This window comes from Conger conger, chromosome 12 (assembly GCF_963514075.1).
Source record: "Conger conger chromosome 12, fConCon1.1, whole genome shotgun sequence".
In the NCBI taxonomy this organism is placed as follows: Eukaryota; Metazoa; Chordata; class Actinopteri; order Anguilliformes; family Congridae; genus Conger; species Conger conger.
In genome coordinates, this window is record NC_083771.1 from 33951393 (window position 1) to 33977992 (window position 26600).

At 40.7% G+C, this 26600-nt stretch overlaps 3 protein-coding genes across 6 annotated transcripts; 1 reads left to right on the plus strand and 2 right to left on the minus strand.

The window, feature by feature from the left end:
• Positions 1 to 306: 306 nt before the first annotated feature.
• Positions 307 to 6528, minus strand: hnrnpdl (heterogeneous nuclear ribonucleoprotein D-like). 2 transcript variants are annotated; one of them, XR_009710155.1, is made up of 9 exons: positions 6298 to 6528; positions 5016 to 5184; positions 4767 to 4928; positions 4062 to 4193; positions 3786 to 3894; positions 2970 to 3134; positions 2139 to 2240; positions 1622 to 1725; positions 307 to 896 (listed from the first exon to the last, which is right to left on the minus strand). XR_009710155.1 is itself a non-coding variant. In XM_061262870.1 (8 exons), the coding sequence occupies exons 1-7, from the start codon at positions 6384 to 6386 to the stop codon at positions 2170 to 2172; spliced, it is 897 nt and encodes a 298-aa protein (XP_061118854.1). In that variant the 5' UTR covers positions 6387 to 6528; the 3' UTR covers positions 307 to 896; positions 2139 to 2169. The 2 variants fall into 2 exon arrangements, 1 of the variants encoding a protein (XP_061118854.1); XM_061262870.1 differs by lacking the exon at positions 1622 to 1725.
• Positions 6529 to 9656: 3128 nt separating this feature from the next.
• enoph1 (enolase-phosphatase 1) lies at positions 9657 to 13565 on the plus strand. Its single transcript, XM_061262871.1, has 6 exons — positions 9657 to 10171; positions 10322 to 10423; positions 11956 to 12158; positions 12517 to 12649; positions 12780 to 12903; positions 13338 to 13565. The coding sequence occupies exons 1-6, from the start codon at positions 10088 to 10090 to the stop codon at positions 13475 to 13477; spliced, it is 786 nt and encodes a 261-aa protein (XP_061118855.1). The 5' UTR covers positions 9657 to 10087; the 3' UTR covers positions 13478 to 13565.
• A 1459-nt stretch (positions 13566 to 15024) lies between these two features.
• On the minus strand, positions 15025 to 24141 carry tmem150c (transmembrane protein 150C). 3 transcript variants are annotated; one of them, XM_061263477.1, is made up of 8 exons: positions 23953 to 24141; positions 19445 to 19533; positions 19037 to 19090; positions 18797 to 18829; positions 18634 to 18701; positions 18394 to 18521; positions 17379 to 17556; positions 15025 to 16168 (listed from the first exon to the last, which is right to left on the minus strand). In XM_061263477.1, exons 2-8 carry the CDS (start codon positions 19516 to 19518, stop codon positions 15960 to 15962), a joined length of 744 nt encoding a protein of 247 aa, XP_061119461.1. In that variant the 5' UTR covers positions 19519 to 19533; positions 23953 to 24141; the 3' UTR covers positions 15025 to 15959. The 3 variants fall into 3 exon arrangements, with proteins under 3 accessions (XP_061119461.1, XP_061119462.1, XP_061119460.1); XM_061263478.1 differs by lacking the exon at positions 23953 to 24141 and adding an exon at positions 23434 to 23691; XM_061263476.1 differs by lacking the exon at positions 23953 to 24141 and adding an exon at positions 20955 to 21084.
• Positions 24142 to 26600: the final 2459 nt, after the last annotated feature.

Here is a 26600-nt window from a genome sequence, read left to right on the forward strand (position 1 = left end):
CAAGTATTAAATACATAATAGGCATCATTGTAGGAATTATGCATTCAATTAACTTCAATTGCACCAAGCAAGCTCCAAAAACAAAAAGGTATTTATTAAAAGATTAAACTAAATTTCACAGTATACTATACTTTTTTAAATTTTTTTTATTTAAAGAAAAGCTATTCCTACAATGAATCAAATGTTACAGGCAAATTCAAACCGAATTCATCTGTGCATTTTAATTAATGAAACCCTACTGTGAATGGTGCGTATCCTTGTATGTACACAAAATCATGGCCCCATAACCCCTAGCCCTGAACTCAATTTGTCCTCACAGCATTTAATCAACTAAATGCAAACATCTGGTACAATAGTTTGGCTAGCTCAGCAATCACAAATTTACAGAGGAAAGACAATTCATTCAAGTCAGTTAAGAAAAGAAAATTGCCTCAAACCAGGCCTTTATACAACTATCCAACGTCATGGTGATGTACAGATTAATCTCATCAAAACATTTGATTGCTTGAATCGCATTTTAGGTAAAAGCCTACTGCTACAGTAAAACGTGGCTTATAGAAAATGGTTTTGTATGAGATTATGAATATGCAAACAAAGATGAGACTACAGTTCTGTACCCACGTTTTAATTCATTTTGAACTGGAAAGAAAAAAAAAAAAAAAAAGAAAAAAAACCCCCCGAACAATCCAGAACAGAATGACAGATCACAACACCCATATACGCAAAGCACAATGAAAAAATTCCAGGAACATCTCCCTATTTACAGTTGGGCACATGGCGTGTCAACTTCTGTAGATAACAAAATAAAGCTTAAAAGAATGGTTTGATTAAAAAAGGACAAGAATCCCCGAGCTGCCACCAGGGTACATAGTTGAACTCTCAGTCGACCTGCCCATCTGAAAGAGAAGATAGAAAAGTTCTGCATTAATTATTTGGACCACAGACAACTTTTAAAAACTGAAAATTAGAGCACGTCCACGTTTCACTGATTAACTTCTTGTGCTGCCAAACTAAAGCTATTAAGTTCTCCAGTCTGTTCAAAAGATCATATGTTCAAGATACAGCTTTGCAAAAGGGACAACCAGCCAGCAAAAGCTTCAGCTCCATTTTATTGGTGGACAATTTCACCACTGAGGAGCAATGCCAAATAGGACTCCTGCTTTCTTTACAACCCCTTTTAGGCAGAATACCCAGCCAATTAATACAATTTCTCCTTGAATCACTAATATAATTTTAAATGTCAGCTTTTTATGGCTTCATAAAGCTGGTTTACATATGATCTTTAACACCTATACTTTAAGGAAAAGGTTTGTGGCGTTTATCATGTGAAGTTCTTTAAAGGCTATAAAGAAAAAGCAAGCATTATGAGTAAGCAATTCATTTTAGAAAAGGGAAAAAAAAATAAAAAAAATGATGCTCCAGAACTGAAATACAAGAACACTACAATAGAGAATACAGTAAAGCAGTTAAAGCACTTTAAAATGTTCATTTTTAATTTCCTGTAAAAAACCCATTTCCACAAATCGTTAAACAAAACATTGTCAACTTAAAAATAAAAAAGTGTAGATTTCCTTTGTTTTATGCTTTTTACGCTGGTACAGGAAGGTGGAAGAGACCATACCACAGGACAGCGTTTTCTTGTGCATGCCGTGCTCTCTGCCCGCTATGTGCGACGCCCAGAGAATGTCGTGGTCAGGTGACACACGGCCTGCAATGAAGTCCTCACTGGCAGGTACAAACAAGGTACAATATGAGAATTAGGAAGAGGATAGAAAATAAGGATAGGCCCTTACTTGTACCCTTTAGCAGTACGTTACCTGTTAAATTTGCTATCAAGTCTCTGTATGTTATTTCCACCTGTTATGAAAAGCAGGGAGGGAAACGAAAATAAAAAACGAAAAAAAAATCTACAGAAAAACATGTTTTTCTGGAGAGCTAAAAGAAATGCTACATAAGCATTGGCTATTAAAGATCTATAGACATTTTACAAAATTCAACATTTAAAATGGGGTGCGTGGCAATGTTTTACCACTTTTTGCTTCAAGCTGGAAGTTTTAGCAAGTGTCTATTGATCTTTAAAGTACTGAAGTCAGCCAAAAAATAAAAAAATTAAAGGGAAGCACAAGCTACATTCTTACCAAAATTATTTCAGTAGGTCTAGATTTCTGATCAGTATGGCTGGTAGTTGTTCTGGTGGTTTCCACCTTCCCGTGAAGCCTTGCCATAACTGCTTTGCTGGCCTAATGACACAGATTATGGGACAGGGGTTGGATGCAAATTTAAGCAAGGCAAAACAAAACATGACACTGCAGCAATTTTCATAAACCAACTAATGTTTACCCCAGGTAAAGCTGACTTGAAGCTACATAAGGCTTTGTTTTGTTGTAGGATTCAATTCAATACCATTCTGCTACATTGAGAAAACATTGTATACCTTTTACCATGATTAAACTGTGCACATTAAAAAGAGAATATTGCCAACTTTTCTTTTTAATATCTTTGAAATGACCACTTAAAATGTATTGCTTTAGTTTAAACTTTAATCAGAATTGCAGTCTTGTGTATTGGAGCAATTGAAAGAATAAGGTCACACAGTAGAGGCAAATGTAAGTCCATGGTTTTATTGGGCAACCGGAATACATAAGCAGCTTGGTTTAAAGCTGCTTGTAAGCTGCTGCCAAATTGACCAACGTTTGCATGGTGAGGACGGCCTGTTATCGGCTGCATTTTGCAGGTCATCCATCAGTTCAACATGTTTAATCGACGTTCGTCAGAAAATGAACTAGTCTCTTTCCACCCAGCTTCCACAAAATGTGAAACAGAAGCAGTTATCATAAGATAACATTTTGTTGCCAACTCCAAGGAATCTTATGCCTTCCACATTTTCAAAGCGATAGTACTGCCAATGTTGGAAAGTTGGGCCAAGTTTTGGCAACATTCAAGACATTACCACCCATAGTTCACCTTACCATTGTAGTCATCGTAGCCCTGTCCATAGCCATAGTTATTGTAGTTGTAGCTAGAATAATCATAGCCAGTGTAGCCATTGTATCCCGTGTTGTATCCATTCCCATAGCCTCCGTAATTCTGGCCATAGTAGTTGTTGTAACCCTGACCGTAGCTGTTGCTTTGACCTGTGACAGACAAGTGAAAAATGTTGTCAAATGGCTTGGTCTCTTCCTGCATAAAACAATGAACACCAACTGAATTCAAGCATAGCCTTACACATTCAGCCAGTTTGCCCTATACAGGGTTAATGTCCCCCATCCCTCAAAATTGTGAATTATCCCCCAAATCCCACTTGGGCAAGTGGCTGAGCAGTTTTACTTGTCTGACAGATTACTTTACTTGCCCCAGGCAAGGGTTTGAACCCTGCCAATTCGTCCTGAGACCTTTAGCATTTAAATATAAAAATATATACACACATGTTGCAGTGAAAATATATTCAAACATCTACATGTCTGCATAGTGGAATGTGGTTCTTGAGTTTAAGACCAGAGATTAATGTCCCCCTGCATGGGGCAAAAAATTAATTGCCTGGTCTTTGAAAGATATCAAACCCCAGGAGGGCCCATCAGTTCAGAAAGATAATTACCACTAGCACCTTAACCCATTGGCACAGAGTTAAGGGCTAGTATCCATGATTGAAATGTGAAAATGCATTCATTCAATTACCTTTTGGACAGGGCTGTGCATTCTATTAAAAGTAACTGATTGGAAACAAGACTAGTTAGTCTACAAAAATCCCCAAGACCCTTCCTTAAAAAAAGTATGAAATGGCCTACCTCTACCACGGCCTCTGGATCCCCCTCTCCCCCCGTAGTTGCCCCGGTCCCCTCGGTTTTGCTGCTGTTGTCTGTAAACTTCTTTGGGCTGGGCAACTTTGATTTCACACTGAAAGACAAGTGAACAATGTTAATTTTTTTTGTGCATCAGTTCCCATTTTCATCATTACCCTTTAAGTCATCACCCGTTCCAAGAATTTATAAGCAGTCACAAAACGCAATCATTAGCACAGGAGTGCACGTGTTCAGTTGAGATATTACAGCAAGTGAACATACCTTTCCAGACCCAACTTGATGGTAACGACTCTCCAGAAGTTTCTGGACAGGCTCCTCCTCCAGGTACGTCACAAAACAGAAGCCCCTCCTCTCATTTGTTTTGGTGTCCATTGGAAGCTCAATGCTGTCAATCTGTTGACAGAAAATAGCATTCACTCAGGTTTACAGATTAGTGAAATGTCCCAAATAAGCAAGTTTGAAAATTCAATGACTGCCATTTGACCTTTCATTAGTCTGACTATTGTTAACACGCCACATGAGTTCCCATTGGCAGCAGCTCTCATGGGCACCACTACAACAGAGATAAAGTACTAAGCAGGACACTATACAGGACACTTATATCTAAGCTAAGGTACAGCACTACCAATAATAACATAACATGGCACCTGAGTAGTTTGGTTGCATGCAAGGTTGCGAACCACAGGAATAGCTACGGTCCATACCAACAGGTTAAATAGAAACAGTAACTACTTGCATACACCTAGTCCAAATCCACCCGTGTATGCAAGTTTCTGATTTGTATTCAAATGTAGAAACATTCATTACACTTGTATTATTACCACTTGGCAGACGCTCTTTCTGGAGCAACATACAACACAAGTCTTAATATCCACATTACATTGCCATAAAAGGACCTGAACTAGGACAACTTGTTCCTGGTATCACCCAAATAATGTTTCCCATACAAATCCACCAACTACTTACATCCCCATATTTGCCAAAATAATCTCGGATCTGATCCTCCGATGTCTCTGGGCTCAACCCTCCTACAAACACTTTCTTGGGAGGCTCCTTCCCCTTCATGGCTTTGGCCCTCTTCGGATCAATAAGCTTCCCGTCCAATTTATGTTCTTTCAGCTCCAACACCTGGAGAAACAGTTCAATAAAATCATCCATTTGAAGTAAAGCTCAATTTCTCAGAAAAAAAGTCTGAATTAGAGTGTGAATGCATACCCTCTCCACGCTGTCTGCATCTTTGAAGAGGACGAACCCAAAGCCCCGGGACCGTCCCGTAATCGGGTCTGTTTTAATGGTACAATCGAGGACCTCTCCAAACTTCGACAGGTAATCCGTGAGATCTTTCTTGCTGGTATCCCAGCTGAGGCCACCAATGAACATTTTGCTGCAGATTGGAAATGAATAGGTAAATACACATTAATGTTGACCATGTGATTTGTAAATGTGATGTTACATATGATAATGGTAGAGGGAAGGGAAAACAATGAAAATGGAGATGCAAGAGCTACCGTAGGGATTAGATTTACTGGCATTGAAACTACCCACCAAGTTTCATGTGATACTGTCGCAAACTTCCTGTATAGAATAACGTAGCTAGCTCGCCAATTTAGTTAAAACGTTACCGCGCATTAGCTACTGTTGACACGAATGCCAAGACAACTTGAAACGCAATGTCTCGTACGTTAGATGGCTCATTTCAACTAGCTAGTAACGTTAGCCAAGCAAATAATTCCGCAATTATAGCCAAGTTACCCTATAATTTACTGCTCATATGAGTTAAAGCAGCACCAGGCAGTCACCTGTACAAACGAACCAACTTTCCTGGCTAGGTAATTTGCTTACAAAGCTTCAGAAACACGGAAGTTCACAAACGTGATCTCAAAAACATAGGTCGTTAGTTACTTTAGCAAACGATAGCAACGTTAATCTACCGGCAAGTAAATTACTTTGCACATAATCGGTAACAGTGAAAAATAAAATGATTGGGATGTCCCAAATTAAACGATTAAACACAGCTATCATATAAACGTTATTACTTGCGAGTTAGCTACAGCGTGTATGCGAGTGAAAGTACGCTACAAGTTGCATATACTTTGTGATTTCCATTGTCTAAGTTACTATTATCCGGAAAATATAAGAAGGATATATGATATAAACGACTGATTTACAAGATAGGTAGATTAGGAGGCAACTCACGTCAGATGTAAAATAACAATTTCACTGATCTCAAGATAGCTAGGCTAACGTTACAGCCAGTAGACATGTTAACGTTAGCTACTTGAAGATCGCGCTTAAAACGGTTTGTGTAAGCTAACGCTAGCAAACCGTTAATCGCGACCTCGGCTAAAACGAGACATTATCTGTTGTGGCTGACATCTGGTAGATGATTCAGTGTTCGTCAGAATAGGTTGCTTGCACATGGTAAATGAGATATCAGTCTACAAATAACTTAAACGGTGGCCTAACTTGGCTAGGCCAACGTAGCTTGAGGTCTTACCCATCGTCCTGCTGATTTTTGCTGGCGTTTATTTTGGATCCCTCGGGAAATTCATCTGTGCTGAAATCAATTTGACCTTCGCTCTCCATTTTAGCTAGCTAACAAACGATTGTTGGCAATATATTAACCTAGAATTAACGGTTTTCTTTAGACTGCCAGCACAGAGACAATCAAATTCACCAGTGTTGTAAGGTTACAAAATGGCTGACTGAAACAGAATGACTCAGGGGACTTTCATCACCGATTTTTAAATGGCAGACAGAACTCCGCCTCCGAGAAAGGCGTCATCATTTCCGACTGAGTGTCGATTATTATATTTTTGTAGTGTAAATATCGCACTGAAGTAAATATTTTACACTGCCGTAAATATTGTGTAAATATTACTAATTCAGTTAATTGAAGACCTAAGAATAGCAATTAGCTACGACCATTTACAAAGGTGTAAAAGGGGATGGTGGTAAAATTACAAAGAAAGTCCAAAATGAAGACTAGAACAAACGCCAGACAAATTATTCAATTAAATTAATGTTTTCAGAAACCGCTTTATGCGTAACTTAATTTGGTACTAATTGCAATTGCATGACCTAAACGCAAACTATGCAGGATTTTTACCAATTATAATAAATACATAATCATGCCAAGGCATATAGCTATATGATGAAGCTATATGTGATCTCTTGTCTTTGTATACCTTTGCCAAATTTGTCCTCTTTTACCTGTATTTGTTGTTGTAAAATGTGTTTGGGACGTTTCTGTGGGTGGCGCTCTTTTTTGTGTGGAAGGGTGGGTGTGGATGCAGAGCCTATGGGGAGGGATCCGTTTTCAGCAAAGAATTTGTAGCTAGCTACCGCAGTGGCGGAGGTGAAGAAGCAATAGTGCAGGGAAGCAAAACCATGCACATGCCGGCAGGGCTCGTTCAAAAACCAAAGTCAACCTTGGAATTGCTTTTTCCCCACTGGCTACAGCTGGAGGAGGAGCCTTCTTTGATTGCAAACACAAGTCCACACAGCACCAATAAAAAATTCTACATAGTAGGAAATATATGGACCCCTGAGTCAACCTAGGTGAGAAATAAAAATAAAAAAGTACATGAAAACCTGTACTCTCAGTTTTGCTAATTACTCAACTAGAGATAATTAGGCTGATTGGTATGCAATCATGATTTCATGCCATTTCTAGGCTTTACAACAAATGTAATTCTAATTATTTATCCTAAATAACATAAAACATTGCAAACTGAAATTGTTTCAGTGAATGGTGATTAACCTTTTGAAGCCGAATAACAAAATTTGTACCAAAAAGCAATCCCCATCGAATTACTGGATTATCTCTCAATGTACGACCATTTTCTTTTTCTTTTCTTTTTTGTTATGCAGGGGAGACTTAGACTTTAAAATGTGGTGACTTGAAGGACAGTCACCTGTCACCTGCGTCAGTAGCTTGTTGTGATTCAATTCCTGGCAAAAAATAATAAGAATTATATGAATAAATGCATGAATACATATGCAGTATATATACATAATGTAGTTAAGTATAATGTTCAGTTATTTTTATTTTATGATGCTGAGTTAGCCACTGTATGTCCATCACATACAGGCCCGGCTTCTTCCTGGGCTACCTTTCCTTTGTGTGCAACAGTTCTATCCCTTCAGTGCCTAGCGAACGTCACTACCCACAATGCCAGTTAATAATGGAGTTAGGAGTTGTTATTATTATCATCTGTTCCAATCCTCCCTCTTATCTCATTCCACTTTTGTTTCCATTTCTTCACATGTTTTCTGTCTCTACTCATTGTTGTGTCAAATTCAATTGTAACCTCTCCTCTGCCTTTTCTTTCATCCATCCAACGCCATTCGGTCTGTTTTATCCACATTCCCCTTTTCATGTCCTCACCCACCTATGTTTTGTATCCTGGTTGGTGTGTGGTTAAATCCATTTAATGAGCAGAAGAATTCAATGGTGTGACCACTGATAATTGTGCCATGGATAAAATAAAACATACAGCCAGTATCTTTGACATGCCCAAACCAATGGGCCAGGGATGGAATACATGTATATCTGTATTCATAGAATATGGCCTCACCATGCTTGTTATTGAGCTATGTTTATTAAGAAGGAATTCTTACTGTTAATAATTGAGCAGAGTTAGCTAACAGTATACTGGTGTAGGTGGGGAGGTTTTTGATGTATTGGTTTCTAGGCTATATTAACATTGTTGATGTCTTTGATCGTTAGGGGCTGCTTTGCTGCAAGAAATTCAATTCAACTTACAATTGATAGGTCATGGCACCATCTAGTGTTTGCGGGAAACTAAGTGGATAGGCTACAGCAGCAGACCAATAAGTAAAAAAAATAAGTCTTATAAATACCTAATAAAGTGCTCAGTGAGTGTATGATGCTAGTGTAGTTAAGAATAGCAAGATTGTTAATCAATGATTCTTCTTTTTCTAGTGTATAATGGTGGCTGGCAAACTACTTGTGGTGCATTACCATAACCATCTGGACTGGAGTGTGGGTCAGGATGGATAAATCTCACCATTTCAGAATAATATATGCCTAATGTCCTAGTCTGTGAAAATCAATAGTTAATTTTTTGTATACAATTGTGTATTTGGCAAATATTTTAATATTTCCCTGAAGCACTGGTCACCAGAATTCCTTTGAAGAACATCTGACATCTGACCTGATTCTATTTTCCTCTAGACCTGATTAGACTTTGCCTCTCTTAATTGTATCAATCAAATCAATCCATTTTTATTTGTATAGCGCTTTTTACAAAGGGCCTTTGTCACAAAGCAGCTTTACAGAGAAACCGGGCCCCAAGAGTACGCCTAGGGCAACAGTGGCAAGGAAAAACTCCCTGGCAACAGGAAGAAACCTTGAGCAGAATCTGACTCAGTAGGGGAACCCATCTGCCACTGGTTGACACCGTTTCTTTTTTTTTTTAAAGGAATGGTTTTAAACAGAAAACCAGATTAATAAAAGTACATAAATGTCCAATTATAAAGTTGAAGTAGAGATGAGGTTGAGGGATGGCAGGAACACCAATGGGTGGCACTGTCAGTCTAGGGGACAGGCTTGGTGCTACTGCTGAATTTAAAGTAATTGAACTTGAAATTATCCGAAGGCAAGCTCGATCGCTTCTTGCTGACTGCAGTGACTTACCAGAACCACCATTCTCACCTTTGAATTTTATATGAATGGCGTCCCGTTTTTCCTTTTTAACGAATTATTTTTTATTTCTAAATTCTAAATAACCTAGCGGAAGTGAATTATTGACCAATCACGAGCGTCAACCTCAATGTTGGGCCGATAAGAAGGCGTGGCTTTTCCTCATCGTTTGGACAAGTTATTCTACTCTCAACTGTGATTGGTGCTTGCATTGTACTTTGGTTGTGTCACTCAGCTGTCCAACGTGTCCAACGCGCAGACGTAGCTACTACTTTTGATGCAACACATTTAGTAACGGCCAAAAACACAGAAGTCAAACATAACCAACGGCGGGTTTTGGGTGTAACGTTGCAATAATTCACCTCTGATTGGATTAAACCTTCATCAGAGAACAAGCGCGAAAAGTGGGAACTTGCTTGGGCCCGGTCTTATCTCGAGGTGGTTTTGCCTGCCGTAGCCTAAGAATAATTTGTGTCGGCAAATTCACGATCTAATAGATTTTAAAGGGATTTGCTGAACTCACGTGAAGTAGGCTACACTAGTTTAGCTAGCCTGCTACATAACAATACCATTGCAATACGTGCTGCTGTTACAAAAAAAAAATCCAGTATCATCTAAGATGGCTACAGTTGCAATACCAACAAACATCAGCGTACTGATACTAGACATTGAAGGGACCACGACACCAATCACGTTTGTTAAGGTAAGCTAACAATTATGCCTACTTTTGAACGAAGGCTATACAGCCCTAGCTAGTTAACAGATGAACAACCATTCCATAAAAAGAATACGTTCAGCATACGCCGAGCACTGCAGCTGCAATAAATAATCATTCTGCTTCCTTCCATTGCAGGATATTCTATTCCCATACATTAAGGATCATCTAGAGGACTACCTGTCCGCACACTGGGAAGAGGACGAGTGCAAGCAAGATGTGTATCTCTTAAAAAAACAGGTAGCCTATCCAGCCTGCCACCGCGAGTGTGTCTATTGCTACCAGTCCCGTTACAAAGAACGTGGGTGTAGTTGTATTTTACAGTGTAGTTGCACGTTACAATGTGAATCAATGTGCTCTTTATAATGTTGCGAAAATTGCTATCGTGTTTGACATATGTATGACGCTGGGCGTGTCGGAAATTGTGGTCTAATATACCGCGGTAGCTGCAACACTGCCTCGATATAATTTCGAATGAAGGGGCTCACAATGCCCCCTGCTTGAAGCCGGGAGCAGACACAAGAAATCGATTACAAATAGGATGCTTTCTGGCTGCTTTGGTAACAGCATAAATATATGCAACTGAGTGTTATCGCACAGAATAAGGGCCATACACTCACAGCGTAAAGAGGACAAACACTGACGCCATACATGTCGGTGAACGTCAGCACAGCCACTTTCGATTATAGCTCAGCGATGACAGCACAAGGCTGTAGTCTACGTATTGGCTATATCAGCGCTACTCAACTCCACGTCCTGCAGGCCTTGGTGTCTGCAGGTATATGCGCCTACCGTGCGCTACACCACCCGATTTCACTAATTAGCTTATCAGAACCAAACAGGTAAAATCAGTATTGAAATCAGGTGGTGTAGCGCACGGTAGGAGAAAATACCTGCAGACACCAAGGCCTGCAGGACGTGGAGTTCAGCAGCGCTGAGCGATATAATCTGAACTACGTATCCGTGCAGTTATTCCCGAGACAAAACAATGATCTATTTCCATAGCCTACATGCTTAAAACAGATTGCGATTGATTTAATGAATCAATTAAGACCGTTTATTATGCACAGTGTAATGTTTGTGACCGGGCACTTCAAGGTAGTAATCAGGACAGCAGTGGAAATGGACGCACACATTATAGATAGGTATAGATAGATTACTAGGAAAATATGGAAACGCCCAAAGAGTTTTTTGAAGTGTCTCTGGTCTTCCGTGTGTGGAGAGTGGATGTGCCGTTCTGGAACTGAGGGTCAGCTCCAAAATCCCACCGGCTAACGAACCGGGTGCACAGGGTGGGGTTCCAATTTTAATCCGGCGCATCAAACCGTACCTATACCTTCATGTTAAACAGTTTGGTCCACCCTTGCCAGTATGCAAAAGCGGCAAGCCGACACACCCAAATCGAGCCGACCCTGTGAGAGCAGCGTCATGATTTACATGCCTATTATAATTTCCTTAAAATTACAATAAGATGGCGTGCAGCCTTTGTGAGAGTGGTAGGTTGTGTAAAGTGCTTCCATCCTCCCCTGCTTTTATCAATGGCTGTCAGCCAGCAACATTGTCCACTGGACTGATGCTTTTACAGGGTAGTGTGGACTGGACTACAATATAGATTTTTGTGAGTGGCTTGGGTTGTTTTACCTTTGTATTTTTCAGTGCTTCACTGTGTCCTGCAAAATTTGATTGGATTTGTGCGACATTCTACCTGTCCCATAGAGAATGGAGAATGGGCAGGCTATGACTACAAAGTGGCGGGCTCTGTTTTGTTTCAGGCAGAAGAGGACACCAGGCAACACAGAGCTGGTCCGGTCCACGTTTTAGACCAGACCGTGCACACGGATGAGGAGAAGGCTATACGCGAGGTGGTGGACAACGTCCTGTGGCAGATGGCCTCAGACAGGAAGACCACTGCACTGAAGCAGCTGCAGGGTCACATGTGGAGGGCGGCCTATGCCTCAGGGAAAATCAAAGGCGAGTAAGTAGAGGGAGATGTACTGTATTCATGTCATTCCAAATGCTTAGACCGTCTTGCACCTCACTGACTTTTTCCAAGGTGATGGCTATTGTAGACACAGTACTGATGCACAAGCTGTTAGACAAACATCATTTTACCGGATGAGGACAAATTAAAGTCCCCGCCCTCAGTTTGGATCTCCTGGTTTTCGGGCTTGCTATTAACAGGCTTCCGGTGTACTCCGGTGTACTCCGGTGTACTCCGGTGCACTCCGGTGCACTCCGGTGCCAGAATGAGACACACTGCTTGTGGTCGGTAGTCAGATTGGTTCAGACTCCTGATTTGTACCCCCTCTCTCTCTCTGCTGTGTGTGGAACAGAGTGTACCAGGATGTAGTTCCAGCCATCCGACGGTGGAGGAGGCTTGGTCTCAAGGTCTACATCTACTCCTCAGGGAGTGTGGAGGCACAGAAGCTGCTGTTCGGATACTCTGTAGAGGGGGATCTTCTAGATGTAAGTGTCCGGAGATGAGTCTCATGTTTTTCCAGCAGTGGGTGAATTATTTTCTGTAGAATGCCATTCAGTGGGCAAATGGAAGCATTGTTTTTTTATCTTTTTGTCATATTTTGTTCTCCCACCCTAGTTATTCGATGGTCACTTTGACACCAACATGGGCCTCAAAGTGGAGAGCAAAAGCTACCAGAGGATTGCAGACAGACTTGGCTGTCCGCCTGAAGATATTATGTTCTTGACAGACATCACGCGAGGTATTTTAATTGAAAATATTTTAACTGCTCATAGCATGAACAAATTGCATTGCTGTGTGAATCTTTTTTTATATTTATTCAATGTATTAATGTTGATATTTCTGAAGTGTAATTACCATGGGTATTCAGTATTTTGTGGGATAATGTCTCATAAGGTATGCCTGGAATATTCAATAGGCCCTAGTTATCTTTGTTGTACTGTTAGCACTTGAAATTGTACTTCCCTCTAGGGCACACTTATCCCTGGTTATGGGTATGCACTTTGCACTTTGATGTACGTCGCTCTGGATAAGAGCGTCTGCCAAATGCCAATAATGTAATGTAATGTAATGTTTCAGGTAAAATATCTTCAGTACTTATAGGGGCAAGCTCAACCCTGTGCAGTGGTCAGGGGGCAAAGATGACCCTTCTGCTTGTTCTTGGTGTTTCCATAGAAGCCAGGGCTGCAGAGGAGGCTGGGGTGAACGTGACTGTGGTGGTCAGGCCAGGAAACATGGAGCTGACCGAGGAGGAGAAATCACATTACAGCATCATCACATCTTTCAGTCAGCTGGAAGTACCGGGATCTGGTTAACACAGTACAGAGTGTGTGCACTTGTGTACTCACTCGCACTCCTTCTCGCACACACTCACTCGCTCACTCAGAAGGCTGCTTGTCTGACACAGGGGGTGGGGGTCGTGGGGGGGAGGTTTGGAGTCTGGTGGCTGGGAATGGGGAAACGCAGGGGGGATACGGAGAAGAAACGCAGAGCATTTTGATTGGTTGTGAAATTTAAATTAAGGACCCACCTACGGTTTCCTCTACCTTTTTTTAAATCCTTTTAAATAAAACCATATTTAAGTTTTATCTGAATGTGTTTTTTGTCTCCAGTGCAGCTTAAATGTGTATCTGTATGTGATCTTTCTGAAGTGTTTGTAGATTACCTGTGAATATTTTCCACAGTGGGCAGGAGGGGAAGGTTTTATCTGTATTTCATTATTTCAATATCCTGTCATTGTAATGGTTAATTAAATTAGTTTCATTATTCCCTTTTGCAATTTTTTGGATGGAGTTGGATGCAGTTATGTTCCTATGCTCAAAACGACACATCAAAAGGTGAAAGCCATTTTGAGCTCTGCGCTTTACTTTGTCAATATTTGAGAACGTAGTCATTTAAAGAGTCATGGGGTTAACACAGGACTTTGTAAAATGGTTTAATATCAAAGAGAACATACAACATGCAAAACAAACCACCTCACTATCACACTGTAACCAAAAATCAAGACGCATTCAACAGAATTATGTTGAATTGTACTCCTTAATTGCAGGCTTCAAAAGGGCTCTAACAGAGGACATTGACAAAACAATTTCTAAAAAGCTACAACCATGCCCTTCTTGAAATACCATAGTCGTGAACAAAACTGAAATTCAAATCACCTGGACAGTAGAAAGTACCTAGGTACCACTGCCCCCCCCCCCCCCCCCCCCCCCCCCCCCCCCAAAAAAAATCTTAATTTCCACAAAGATGATGCAGACACGATTTTTCCACACTTCATTTTACACTCAAATACATACAGTGGAGAGTACTGACCTTATGGAATGAGAGGAGCTTCAAATCCCATCAAATGCAGATCTGATGAACTCAGTGTTAGCACACTTAACATCCTAATGATCTTAAGCAGTTGTGCCCAATCATGTGCCGTCGTCTTTGTTGCGACCAGTTGCGCCACCATTCCCAATTTTAATAAACATTTTGCTATGTTTGGTCGGGGCTTAACGTGGCCCTGCTGAATTCGCTAATTAGTATTAGGTTGAACGTGTGTTAGTGAAATCAGGAGGTGAAGTGATTGGCTGTAATTTTGGCTCTCCGTGGCATATTATTGGGTACTACTGATCTTAAGTATGGTCAGTATTAGCTGTGTAAGATTAGTATTAACAAACCAGATACTGCAAGTTCCTGTTACTTGTGAATTCCCTTTTTCAGAAGCCGTTTCTAAATCCTAAAGCAGAGGTAGGCTGACGGATGACAAATACAAAAATCCTAATCCTACGTAGTGAAAATGCTATTAAACAATGTGTCATTCCCTTATAACAATGTCTTGGCATCTGTAGTACAGAGGCCATGATAGAGGTTACTCAGAGCAGGGAAGCAATAGTTTACTGTTTCAAAATGGAGAAATGGGAGCAACAGGCCCACCATGTTACAGATGTTTCATGGAACAGACAATCCATACTATAACAGCACAACATATAAAATTATTGCAAATGCGTACTATTTTTTATCAAAGGTGCCCAGGGAAGTCTCTACAGTAACACACAATAGGAGCTTGATGTCAAGATAATATATTGTAAATATGCAGGATCAAAATGTTTCTGTAATTCATATCCCTTTTCCATAAAATCAAGTGCAATCAAAGATTGTAAGCCCTCACGCATTTGATGGCTCACACAAGCACAACATGGGGGGCCGATCTACGTGCTGGATTTTGTTCCTAATTACCTTAATTTTTTAAAATTCTGACCATTCTATAAACTACACTGTTTCACTCCTGTACTGGATCAGTAAAATCGTTAGGATACACCTGCAGTCTGTGACTGTAGCTGGTGCTTATACGCGTATCAGATTTAGACATGATTGAGCTAATTAAATAATTAGCAGAAGTTGCCACAACAGATCGGCCTTTGCTGTGCACCCCTGTACTAGCGGTAAGACACTGTTACAGAGTCAGAAATACACACACACACACACACACACACACACACTGAGCCGCAACCCTTGGGCTAATGGTAAACATACTGTACATGCACCATAAAATCATTGCTGTTCACCTTTATAACTGCAAAACCAGCAGCCACTACCTCCTTGTGCTTTCAGATATGTTTGTTGCTTTTTTAAAAAGATGGCCTCTAATTAAGTGTCTAGTTGACATAAGAATGCTCAAGGGACATTACATTCCACAAGCAGACATGCATGTGATAACCTCCTTATGTGGGACAGGTGGGAAGCCAGGCAGATTCTCACAGTGTTCACCGAAACAGCGGACCCAAAAAGCTGGATAAGGAGGAGGGGGAGACCCTACAGCTGGTCAGACTGGTACTCAGAGATCTCAGAGAAGGTTTCAGACAGGCTGAGCGGGGGGTCCTGGTCGTCGCTGCAGACGATCTCAAAGCGGTAGTGGCGGAACTCGATGGCGAAGGTGGCGAGGAAGCCCAGGAAGAACATGACCAGAGCCCACTGGGCCCGCGCAGCGTGCATGTGCAGCCGCTGGGCCATCAGAGCAAAGTCTGAGGAGCGCCGTCAAGGACAACCAAGCGTGGACACGAATGCACACACACGCAAACACACATACAGACATACACACACACAAACACACACACACACACACATACAGACATACACACAAACACATACACAAACACACATACATATAGACATACACACGCACACAAACACACATACGCACAAACACGTACACACATACACACACACACAAACACACATACAGACATACACACAAACACATACACAAACACACATACACACATATAGACATACACATACACACACACAAACACGCACACATACACACAAACACGCACACATACACACAAACACACATACAAACACACACAAACACACAGGCACTGTGTCTCGCAGACTCAAACCAATCTTAGTATGTGGAGAATAAAGGCTTTTGATCAGTTGGTTCATATGAGCTGGCTGCACTACTTATTCTGTGCTCCCACTACTAGTTGCTAGTCTCCGGGATCCACAGACCTGATTTTAGAGAGCTCTCAGCCATCCACTCTTCTGAAACGCGGAATTAGAGAGCATATATCAGACACCCAGAGGGCTTTTCTATTGGATACCACATATTCGTAGGGGGGACATGGCTCAGGCAGAAAGAGCAATTGTCTGGCAGTCGGAGGGTTGCCGGTTCAATCCCCCAGCCGGGCTGTGTCGAAGTGTCCCTGAGCATGACACCTAACCCCCCAAATGCTCCTGACGAGTTGGTCGGTGCCTTGCATGGCAGCCAATCGCTGTCGGTGTGTGAGTGTGTGTATGAATGAGTGAATGAGAAGCATCAATTGAACAGCGCTTTGGATAAAGGCGCTATATAAATGCCAACCATTTACCATTTACCATCAATGCTTTTTGTCACATCTTGTGTGGGGTGGTGGGGGAGGTGGATGTGTTAGACAGTGGAAGGAAGCACAGGTGTCAGTGGGTGTGTGTGTGTGTGTGTGTGTTTGTGTGTGTGTGTGTTTGAGGGTCTTGCAGTGGAAGAAAGTACAGGTGTGAGTGAGTGTGTGTGTGTATGTGTGTGTGTGTGTTTGAGGGTCTTGCAGTGGAAGGAGGCACAGGTGTGAGTGAGTGTGTGTGTGTGTGTGTTTGTGTGTGTGTGTTTGAGGGTCTTGCAGTGGAAGAAGGCACAGGTGTGAGTGAGTGTGAGTGAGTGTGTATGTGTTTGAGGGTCTAGCAGTGGAAGGATACACAGCAGCATGCAGGATGTGACTGCTCCAGACAGCAGGAAGCGTGGGATCCCAGCCCTCCTGCCCTCGTTCCTCAGGTTGACCTTCAGTGTGATGACTGACTGCACCCAGCAGAAGAGGGTGCCTAGGCCAAAGGTCATGGACGTGCCAATGTTGTGGAGCTCCTCATCATTTGAAAGCTGGAGCAATGGCAGGCACATTGAATTGAATTCTATTTTATTTGTATAGCACTTTTCACAGAGAGGTAGTCACAAATACATTTGCAGGAAGACAGGCAACCCAATGGCCACAATAAATATCCATCCATCCATCCATTATCTGAACCCGCTTATCCTGATCAGGGTCGCAGGGGGGCTGGAGCCTATCCCAGCATACATTGGGCGAAAGGCAGGAATACACCCTGGACAGGTCGCCAGTCCATCGCAGGGCACACGCACCATTCACTCACACTCACACCTACGGGCAATTTAGACTCTCCAATCAGCCTAACCTGCATGTCTTTGGACTGTGGGAGGAAACCGGAGTACCCGGAGGAAACCCACGCAGACACGGGGAGAACATGCAAACTCCGCACAGAGAGGCCCCGGCCGACGGGGATTCGAACCCAGGACCTCCTTGCTGTGAGGCGGCAGTGCTACCCACTGCACCATCCGTGCCGCCCGCCACAATAAATATATGATAAGTAATTTTTTGTCTTTAAAAGAAACAATTTGCCCCAAAGAAACAATTTTGTATTAACATATGAATAATACATAAACATAGATTATTTTCTCAGGTCCATAAACAACATGGCCTTTTTGAGAGTGTAGTATTTTGTGCTAACTACATAATACGTATCAATGTTGAAAAGTTGACCTGAGCCTGTAGGTGCACCATAGAAAGCAATGTAAAAAATGAAAAGCAGTAGAACTAGTGCAGGGGTGATTGTCAGGGAAGACAGTGAGAGATAGCTGATGCCTCACACTGCAGTCAGTAACTACTACTACCACAACTGTACTTAATAAAGTACTGTGTACCTGGAAGTTGCCCACCAGAGTCATCCCAAAGCAAGCCAAGGACAAAGCCACCAGGCTGCCGATGTTGAGCCAGGGCTTGTGTACCCTGGGCTTCAGCTGCAGGTATCTGAGCACCCCGATGATGAAGCCTGAGGAGAAGCACAGTGTTCACGTGTGGGCTGTGTGTCTGTGCATATGTGCCCGTGCATATTGCTCGTGTTGCATTCACAGAGGCATGCTAACGTGCTCCATCATCCGTACCTACGAAGGCCGCCATGTTCATGACCTGACTGAAAACGCAGCTGGCTGGCGGAGCATTTCCTGCGATGCTAAGGGGGATAGAAAAGCACAGCATCATGTTTTATTTTTACAAAGGAAAGTACAAATGGGGTCAGTCATGATACTATGTTTGGCTGTAATTTACCTTATATAGGGAGGGGATTTTGGTCCTGATCGCCTAGGAGAAATTATAATGATACGTAACAGTAAGAAAAATGAACAATGTCATGCGAAATAATTGCATTAGCTAATGGTCTGTTTTTTTAGGTCACCAAATCATGACAGTAAAGGCTTTGTTTTTCTGAACACCATGTACTAAGAGTCAGAGAAGTACAAGTATGAGCACACCGGGGAATCTATTCTCTCTCACAGAAATCCATCTTACCTGTATTCTGAATTTAGTGGTGTTATTTTTTCATCTTCAACAGCAATGAAGTATCTGAAAATACCATTTGGAAAATTTCAAGCCCCATTTCAGAGAAAACATGACACATGAGAATAGAGCAGTGTAAAATATTGTACTTAATTGCGCTCAATAAAACTACCACTACACAGCTATACACAAACTCAACACAAAATAAAGGCTGAATGTTTAGTCAAAGGCCAGTTCTATAGATAAGACTAAACAGATCTGCCACAGCCATGCATGTATCCACTCTGGCACAAATGAATTATGTCTGTTACAAAGGGAAAACAGTCCCATAAGGTCTGCTAAACAGCAACTGATCTAATGGCTGAGCGGTGACAGCAGGCTATGAATGGACGCACAGAGTATAGCAGGGGTGAAACTCACACAACCCACAGCCCAGCGGCAGTGAAGAAGGAGAACATGATGGGGAGAAACGTCCAGGGGCTGCACTTCCTCATGACTGACACTGTTTCCTACAAAATACAAAGTGCAGATTAATGCTTGGTCTCTACCCACAATTCCTCTGCTGTTGACACTTCATGTCGTGAAGTAGTTATTTACGCCATCGGCTACTTACGCAGACCCAGCACCACCCAACATCCTCAGACCCTGAGGGTGAAGTATTTTAAACTTCTGAGGAAAGTCAGTTTAGTTTTTTAGTTTTCATTCCGAGTTGGGTTTTGGAGGCAGTTACCTACATTATTTTATTTTGCTCCAGTGATACTGCTGTCTGAATGGAATGTCTGGCTTATGCATTTCTCTCTCTCAATCTATTTTGGATTTTCTTTTTTTGTTAAGTATAATTACTGAATTTACTAAGTGTTTGATTTCTGTTTCTGTATCTAATTGCCACATCTTGTTTGTATATTTAAAAAAACTCAAATATAAAATTCAATATAGAGTTGGGTTTTACTTGTTAGTTGATTCCACAACTAAATTAACACATTTAGAGATTTATTTTTAATAATGAATTAGTTAGGTGGTCCAATAAAATATGTACAACATTTATGGGTCTTCTGTAACTTTTGCCCAAGGTAATCAAATATTAGAGCGAGCATTAACTCATTCCAGGTATGAATCACTAATATCTAAATGCAGTTTTATCCTATTTATGTTTAATAAATAGGCTATTTCAGTTTAATTCAGCTATTTCAGTTTAATCCCATTAATGATAGCCAACTGAACATAAGATCTCTGAAAGTAACCACCTCTGAGGACAGGAAGGGAGCTAACAATTCCACTGTAGTATTCATGACATCAACAGCTGCAGATGGCAGACAATAGACAGGTACCACATAGAAGCTAATATTATGAGTTAGTTATACTTTGTGACCAGTTCAAACTCTTTTGGGACATATACAGTACTTACAAAGTCTGTGGTAAATGTAAAAATTCTGTAAAGCAAAAACGCTTTCAAAATAATGAAATTTTGAACTGTTTCAAATAGCAAAGAATTTACTAAGAGCAGTGAGCATTAAAAACTATATCAAATCAATATTTCTGTGATCACCCATTGCCTTCAACACCAATTGGTCTGTATACACAGGTGTGATGAGACTCCGAAACAGTGGATAAAAATAACTTGAGGTCTTTGGCTGAATGGCTTGTCCAGGGAAGTTGTTGTATCAGCAGTACACACTAAGGGGAAAGAGCCCTGGCATCAATAACTGTCCTGATTTAATCCTTGACTAATATTTCTGGAAAGGATATAGGAGCCATCGGGCCAAGAATGAAGATTGTCTCTCTTCAATAGCCCAGGCTGTCTCCAGAAAGAAGGCCAGTTATTTGTTATTTATAAAGCAAAGTCCATGAGAGGCACACAAAATATGAAAGCAATATAAATTTGAGACATCGACGACTCAATCAGAATGGATGGGGTTAAATAGGGTCTCACCAGTAGGGTAGCTTGTCGTTCTCCTTTCCACAGCACACACGGAAGCAAAGGAGATCAGGCCTTAGCACTCAGCCTACTACAACTCAGCCTGCTGCTGGGAGGAGCTCAGTCTTCTGCCCCACCTTCTGCTTCTTATTCTTCTTCTTTTAATTTTATGGCGGTTGTAAAATCAAATTCAGTGCATTACTGCCACCTACTGAATGCATTACATTGTCATCTCTTCTTTTGTTTCTCAAAATAAAACCCACAGTCCTTACCACTTCACTACTTCCCCTAACGTCTAACTCCCTCCAAACTCTTTCTCCAAAATTCCCTGAATTTTGTTCCCCTTCATAGCCATTATGCCCAAAATCTCCTCACCAAAACACCCCCAACCAGATCCTACTTTTGTCCTAATCTCACTCACACAATTCATTACCATTGCAATAAATCCCAAAGACCTCGTTCAATCAAAATGTACGATTTCTCTGTCACATCTTCCTTGATCTTTTCCCACTATCAAAGATATCTTGTCTCACAGTTCCTGTTTCTACCCTCACTCTTCTCACTGCCTCTGCAGATAACATCTTACTCTGTGCTTGTGTCCTTTCCACCTCAGTTTCCATCATCCTTCTCTCACACTTCATGAGTTCCCCTTTTTTTTCCTCGCCTTTTTCATTTAAAATGTGATTCACAAAAATAACTGTATCAAACATTTGTATAATAAATATTGGCTTTTTATCTAGTACTATACTTATATTAAACCATATAATCTGTTGAAGTATTATAGCCTGGTCTTTGCATAATGTGCATTATTCCTCTGAACACCCATTTTCTCCATGCCTTACATGCCTGTGACCCTTGGCCATAGCCCTGACACCAGTAACACCTCAGTGGAACCCTTTCATAGGCCCTCACCCTCTAACTGACATAATCAAAATTCACCCTCTTTGGTAACTCCCCAGCAAACTAGTAGTACGGATCTGCTTTCTTGTACCACAGCCTCCCTATATCTTTTCAGCCGCTTTGTACCACAAACTCCCTCAACCTCCAATGGCAACCAACATTTAGGAGCATTACCACCAACAACTAGAAGAAAGGAGTGTGGATCGATTTTATGCTATATTACCTCAACAACAACAAAAATGATATCCTATATCCTATTTCTTAAGTGCTGACATATAAATAAGTAACATTTATCCCCTGAATTTCTTTTTGACACTCTCAATTAATTATTTATCCCCTTATTGCTCAGATTCTCTCTCTAAATTACATTTTGGGCAAGACATCATCACATGCTCAAGAGTCTCCTCCTGAAGCAGTAATCACAACTCCCACAGCTCCATTTGTTTATTAAATCCAGCATTGCACTTAGCCCCATGTGTCCAAATCTAATTCTGGATAATTGTCTCCTCTCTCCTATTCCTTCCTGTCTTTCTCATCATTCCTACACTTTCCTTTTCTTTTCCTGTTGTCCTGTTATTTCATTGTTCCATTGATATTGCCACCTCCTCCTCATTACAATTTGAATTAAACTCTTTATTTCTGCCATACTAAAATATAAACACAGATAAACATTATCTTGCTTTGTTGCTTTTTTAGCATATCTACTGGCAACCTCATTACCTTCTAACTCCATAAGAAATTAACAATGAATCCCATTATTTTAATTCTGTATAATGGTGTGTGTTTATGTGTCTAACACTATGTATTTTCTCTCTGAATATTTCTGGTGCACCTCTAGTCTACTGCAGGGAGGAGCTCGCTGCTAAAGACTGCCTTTCCACAGTGGATGAAGGGGGATACTGGTAGCCTAGGCTGGATCTGCCACACCCTAAATCGTGACCTCAAGATTTAGCCTATGAATATGGAATAACAATAATAACTAATCTATTCATGACTTAATGGTGTATTTGGTGCATTGTACTCAGCTACAATAGATCTTTTATTTATGCTGCGCAGTTGTTTGGCCTATCACATGAAAATAGCTGCAATAATTACATACGTGGGAATGCATACTAATAAATGTATTATTCATACTTCTAACAATAAGACAATATTCTCCAGGATGACAAACACTTTAAAATTTCAGCACCCCAGATTATTGGACAGCTCCACAGTTGCACTATGATTGGCTCACAATGGGCCTAGCTACCAATCAGAACTATGCATGCAGTCTCAGTGCAAACAGCGACTGATGGGGTTGAAGAGGGCAAATGAGAAGGGAAGATGGTATTGGGGAGGGGATTTTTTTCATTCTTGTCTGCGAGACAGCTACACACCCTACATCCAAAAAAATCCAAAAAAGAACACAAAGACGCACATTTTGAAGATGAATCAAATCTTCGCTACACAAACTGGTTTTCATCCTAAAGTCAAGAGCCAGAATTGTATATTATAATCATCATATTCAATTTACGAGGATGAGAACGATGGTGGTTACGGCGATGGTAACAGTGATGGTAATTGTTACACAGTTAATTCGCGGTGCTTAACCTACCTTCTGAAATTAGGCCGAAGTTTATAGAGAAAACGCGTGGTAACTCTTCCTTTCCAAAGTGCCATTCAGACAGAGATCTGGCCTAACTTTTTTTAGCAGGCGTACAAAGCCCAACATTCTTTCATTCTGCAGACGCATATAAATCCGGTTTATACATGGCAAAGTTTCCTTTCGTTCAAATAAAAAAACATAGGTAGTCTACAAATTTCTTTCGCATTCATGCCAATTTACACTGTGTAACATACAGCAGTGTAGTTCGAGACCTTTTATTTAATATGCTATTCAGCGGCATGTTAAAAATGACTCTTCCCGTCAATACATTTATTTATAGGGAATTTAGATGAATATAAACAAAGTGGCTATTTAAAGCGTTGTGTAGTAAAGCGTATTGCATTTTACGTCTGTCATTGTTCGCCGCACAACCTATAAAATGGAGGCTACCTTTTCTCTTGTAAAAAGCCTTCACCAATCCCACTGCTTGCGCTCTGTTAAATCGCTTACAGTAAAACACTGTCATACCTCGTAGGAACTCCGCACTTCCTGTTAGTAAAGCCCGTCTCCTCTTCATTTCATGAGTCCATATGCATTCTTGAAAGTCACACAGGACAGAACTGAGACATAGTCACAATCGATAGCCTATATTTTCCTGGGCACAACGTGGAGAATTAATGTAATAGCTACGGCTGTTCAGAGATGGAGGTTTGCTAACGCCCGGGTGCAGACAGTCTCAGCTGTGTATTATCTCAGCAGCAGCGAGATTCATTCGAGACAATGTAGAGGAAATGAAGCCGTCTAGTTATGGCTGTAAAAGCATTAAATATATGCCGACGTCTTTTTAAAAAAGGGAATTTTCCACAATACATTCCAATTACCTGACATAATGTCTCTTCAAGGTATAAATTGCAGCCTTTGTTGCATTAATGAATCAAGCTGCTGATTATACTAAAATATTCAATGAATACAGAGAAAGTATTGAAATTAGGCTATAGCCTGCCGTTATCTATTAGCATTCATAAACATATGAACCCGATTGTGCATGGATCATGTTCGTCATAGTAATACGAGTGGTAATGTGGTGCTATCCATTCCGGGGACGAAATCGCTCACCGATGTAGGCTACACTAAAAATTTTAAAGCAAGCAATTTTTATTTTAAAAATAATTATGAAAAAAGGCAAAAGGCCCTGTGCATAAGTTTTGGAACCCTGTCATTTAGTACTTTGTAACTCCTTGTCGGGCAACTATAACAGGTTGTAAATGCTAAATTAAATTTCCCCCAATTCTTCTTGGCAGAACACCTCTATTTCAGAAATATTCCTCGGCCTCCTTGCAAGTATGATATGTATGAGATCTCTCCACAGATTTTCAATAATATTCAAGTCTGCGAACTGTGGTGGCCAATCCTAAACCTTAATTCATCTTTCCTGGAGGTACTTAATGATTGATTTTGAGGTATGCTTTGGATCTTTGTCTTGCTGGAATTCCCAACCTCTCTTAAATTATAATGTCTGGACTGACTTTTGAACATTAGCCTCTAGAATTTCTTGATATTTGGTAGAATCCATTCTTGCTTCCACTCGCAATCTTGCAATTTTGCTTTAGAATTTGCAAAAAGGTCTCATGTTTAACTCTGTACCATTTAGAGTTCAGGCTTGCTTTCGATCACATAAAGATTCATTGTAACAGATATTTAAACTAGGGGTGCCCAGATTTGTTGCGCCCCAATGTATTTATAAGTTCTTGGTAGAATCATAAGGCTATTGTTTTTACAAATGAGTTCATATGCAGAGAAACATCAGTTAGGTAATTGTGAAATCACATTTAGTTTATCTATTTGTCTAAATTACTTGAGGAATCTCTCCATCAGCCCAAAGATAAAATGAAACTGATAAATTATAGAACAACCTTTTAACATTGGTAACAATTTATTTAAAAATCTTCAGATAAACTACAGCCATGACACCTATGGAAAAACACTGATATTCAAAGAATATGCTGTATGAAGGAATATTTTGATATTACCATGTTATTTTACAATAGTGCCCCATATTACATGTATTTTCTTTGCAGATTGAGAAACTTAGACATTACCAATTTATATAGCAGACATAATTGAGGATAAGCTCAAAGATACAACTGAGCATAGAAACCTGCAAATCCCCCTCCCTAACCTCTACACAACACCAATGCCCATACAAATGGCTACCCATGAAATTCTTTCAAACTACTTCTTTAAAACTACAACTACAAGCATTTAAGGGGAACATTGAAAACCAGGTTCCTCTCTCATATTACGATCGTAAATGTTTGCGTAAAATTTCATGTTAAATTCCAGTAACTTTATTTCCATACAGCAGGCATTGGTACAGGCCAATCAATGTCTTCTGTGCTTGTGGAGACAGTGACTGTTTTCTTGCTGTCCATGTAGACCATTATGTGGAATTAGGGGTTTTGGCCAGTCATTTCTTGGCATGGTACATCCTGTGCAATCACCTCTTGAATGATGAAATTTTCCTTGTGTGAAGTTTGATGAGCCTTGACCAACAGAGCAAAGTATATAGTTACCTCAGCATTCAGGCTTGGATAATAATCAATGGAAATGAGCAATAATTATGATGACCTCCATGACCATGACACGGCCAGGGAAAACAGAAAGAGGAATCACGCATACACACAAACACACAGAAAAGCAGCCATTATAACACCAGGAAGAGAATCCTGATCTTAACAACAGGAAATACTCTCCATTTGTTTATTTTCATTTTTTATGAGATGCTCAGTTGAGAGAGCAAAATTCCAAAATGTATTTTTTTTCAGCAATTCTGGTTTCTGACCAATTAATGACTGATTCTTCAAAATGAACGTATACAGTAGCTACAGCAAAATATTATAATAATATAATCAAAATACTAACAAAAAACCTTCTGAATCAAGGAAATGCCTGTGACAAAATACAGCGGTACATTCTTATGGTTACTGACCTACTGCATGTACTCTACTGACTCCACACCACGGCAGGTGCTTCTATTTCATGCAACCTGAGGTTTTCTTTATTCTACTAGAGATAGGGTTAAAGAGCACATCTGCAGTGGCATACATGAGCACGGTGGGGACAGCTTCATGATCAGCAGACCATGAATGAGTCTTCTCATGCTGCCTTCAGGTTTT

Bases quoted from the DNA above. Each gene is read 5' to 3' on its own strand.
- hnrnpdl (XM_061262870.1), bottom strand. From the start codon at position 6,386: ATGGAGAGCGAAGGTCAAATTGATTTCAGCACAGATGAATTTCCCGAG. The intron at 4,194-4,766 runs GTAAGTAGTTGG...TTCTGTCAACAG, and splicing joins ATTTTGGCAAATATGGGGAT to ATTGACAGCATTGAGCTTCC. The intron at 2,241-2,969 runs GTAAGGTGAACT...CTGTGTCATTAG, and splicing joins GGGCTACGATGACTACAATG to GCCAGCAAAGCAGTTATGGC.
- enoph1 (XM_061262871.1), top strand. From the start codon at position 10,088: ATGGCTACAGTTGCAATACCAACAAACATCAGCGTACTGATACTAGAC. The intron at 10,172-10,321 runs GTAAGCTAACAA...CTTCCATTGCAG, and splicing joins CACCAATCACGTTTGTTAAG to GATATTCTATTCCCATACAT. The intron at 12,159-12,516 runs GTAAGTAGAGGG...TGTGTGGAACAG, and splicing joins TCAGGGAAAATCAAAGGCGA to AGTGTACCAGGATGTAGTTC.
- tmem150c (XM_061263477.1), bottom strand. From the start codon at position 19,518: ATGAGGAAGTGCAGCCCCTGGACGTTTCTCCCCATCATGTTCTCCTTC. The intron at 17,557-18,393 runs GTACACAGTACT...CCATTGCTCCAG, and splicing joins CTCTGGTGGGCAACTTCCAG to CTTTCAAATGATGAGGAGCT. The intron at 16,169-17,378 runs GTATCCTTCCAC...GGCGCTCCTCAG, and splicing joins CACATCCTGCATGCTGCTGT to ACTTTGCTCTGATGGCCCAG.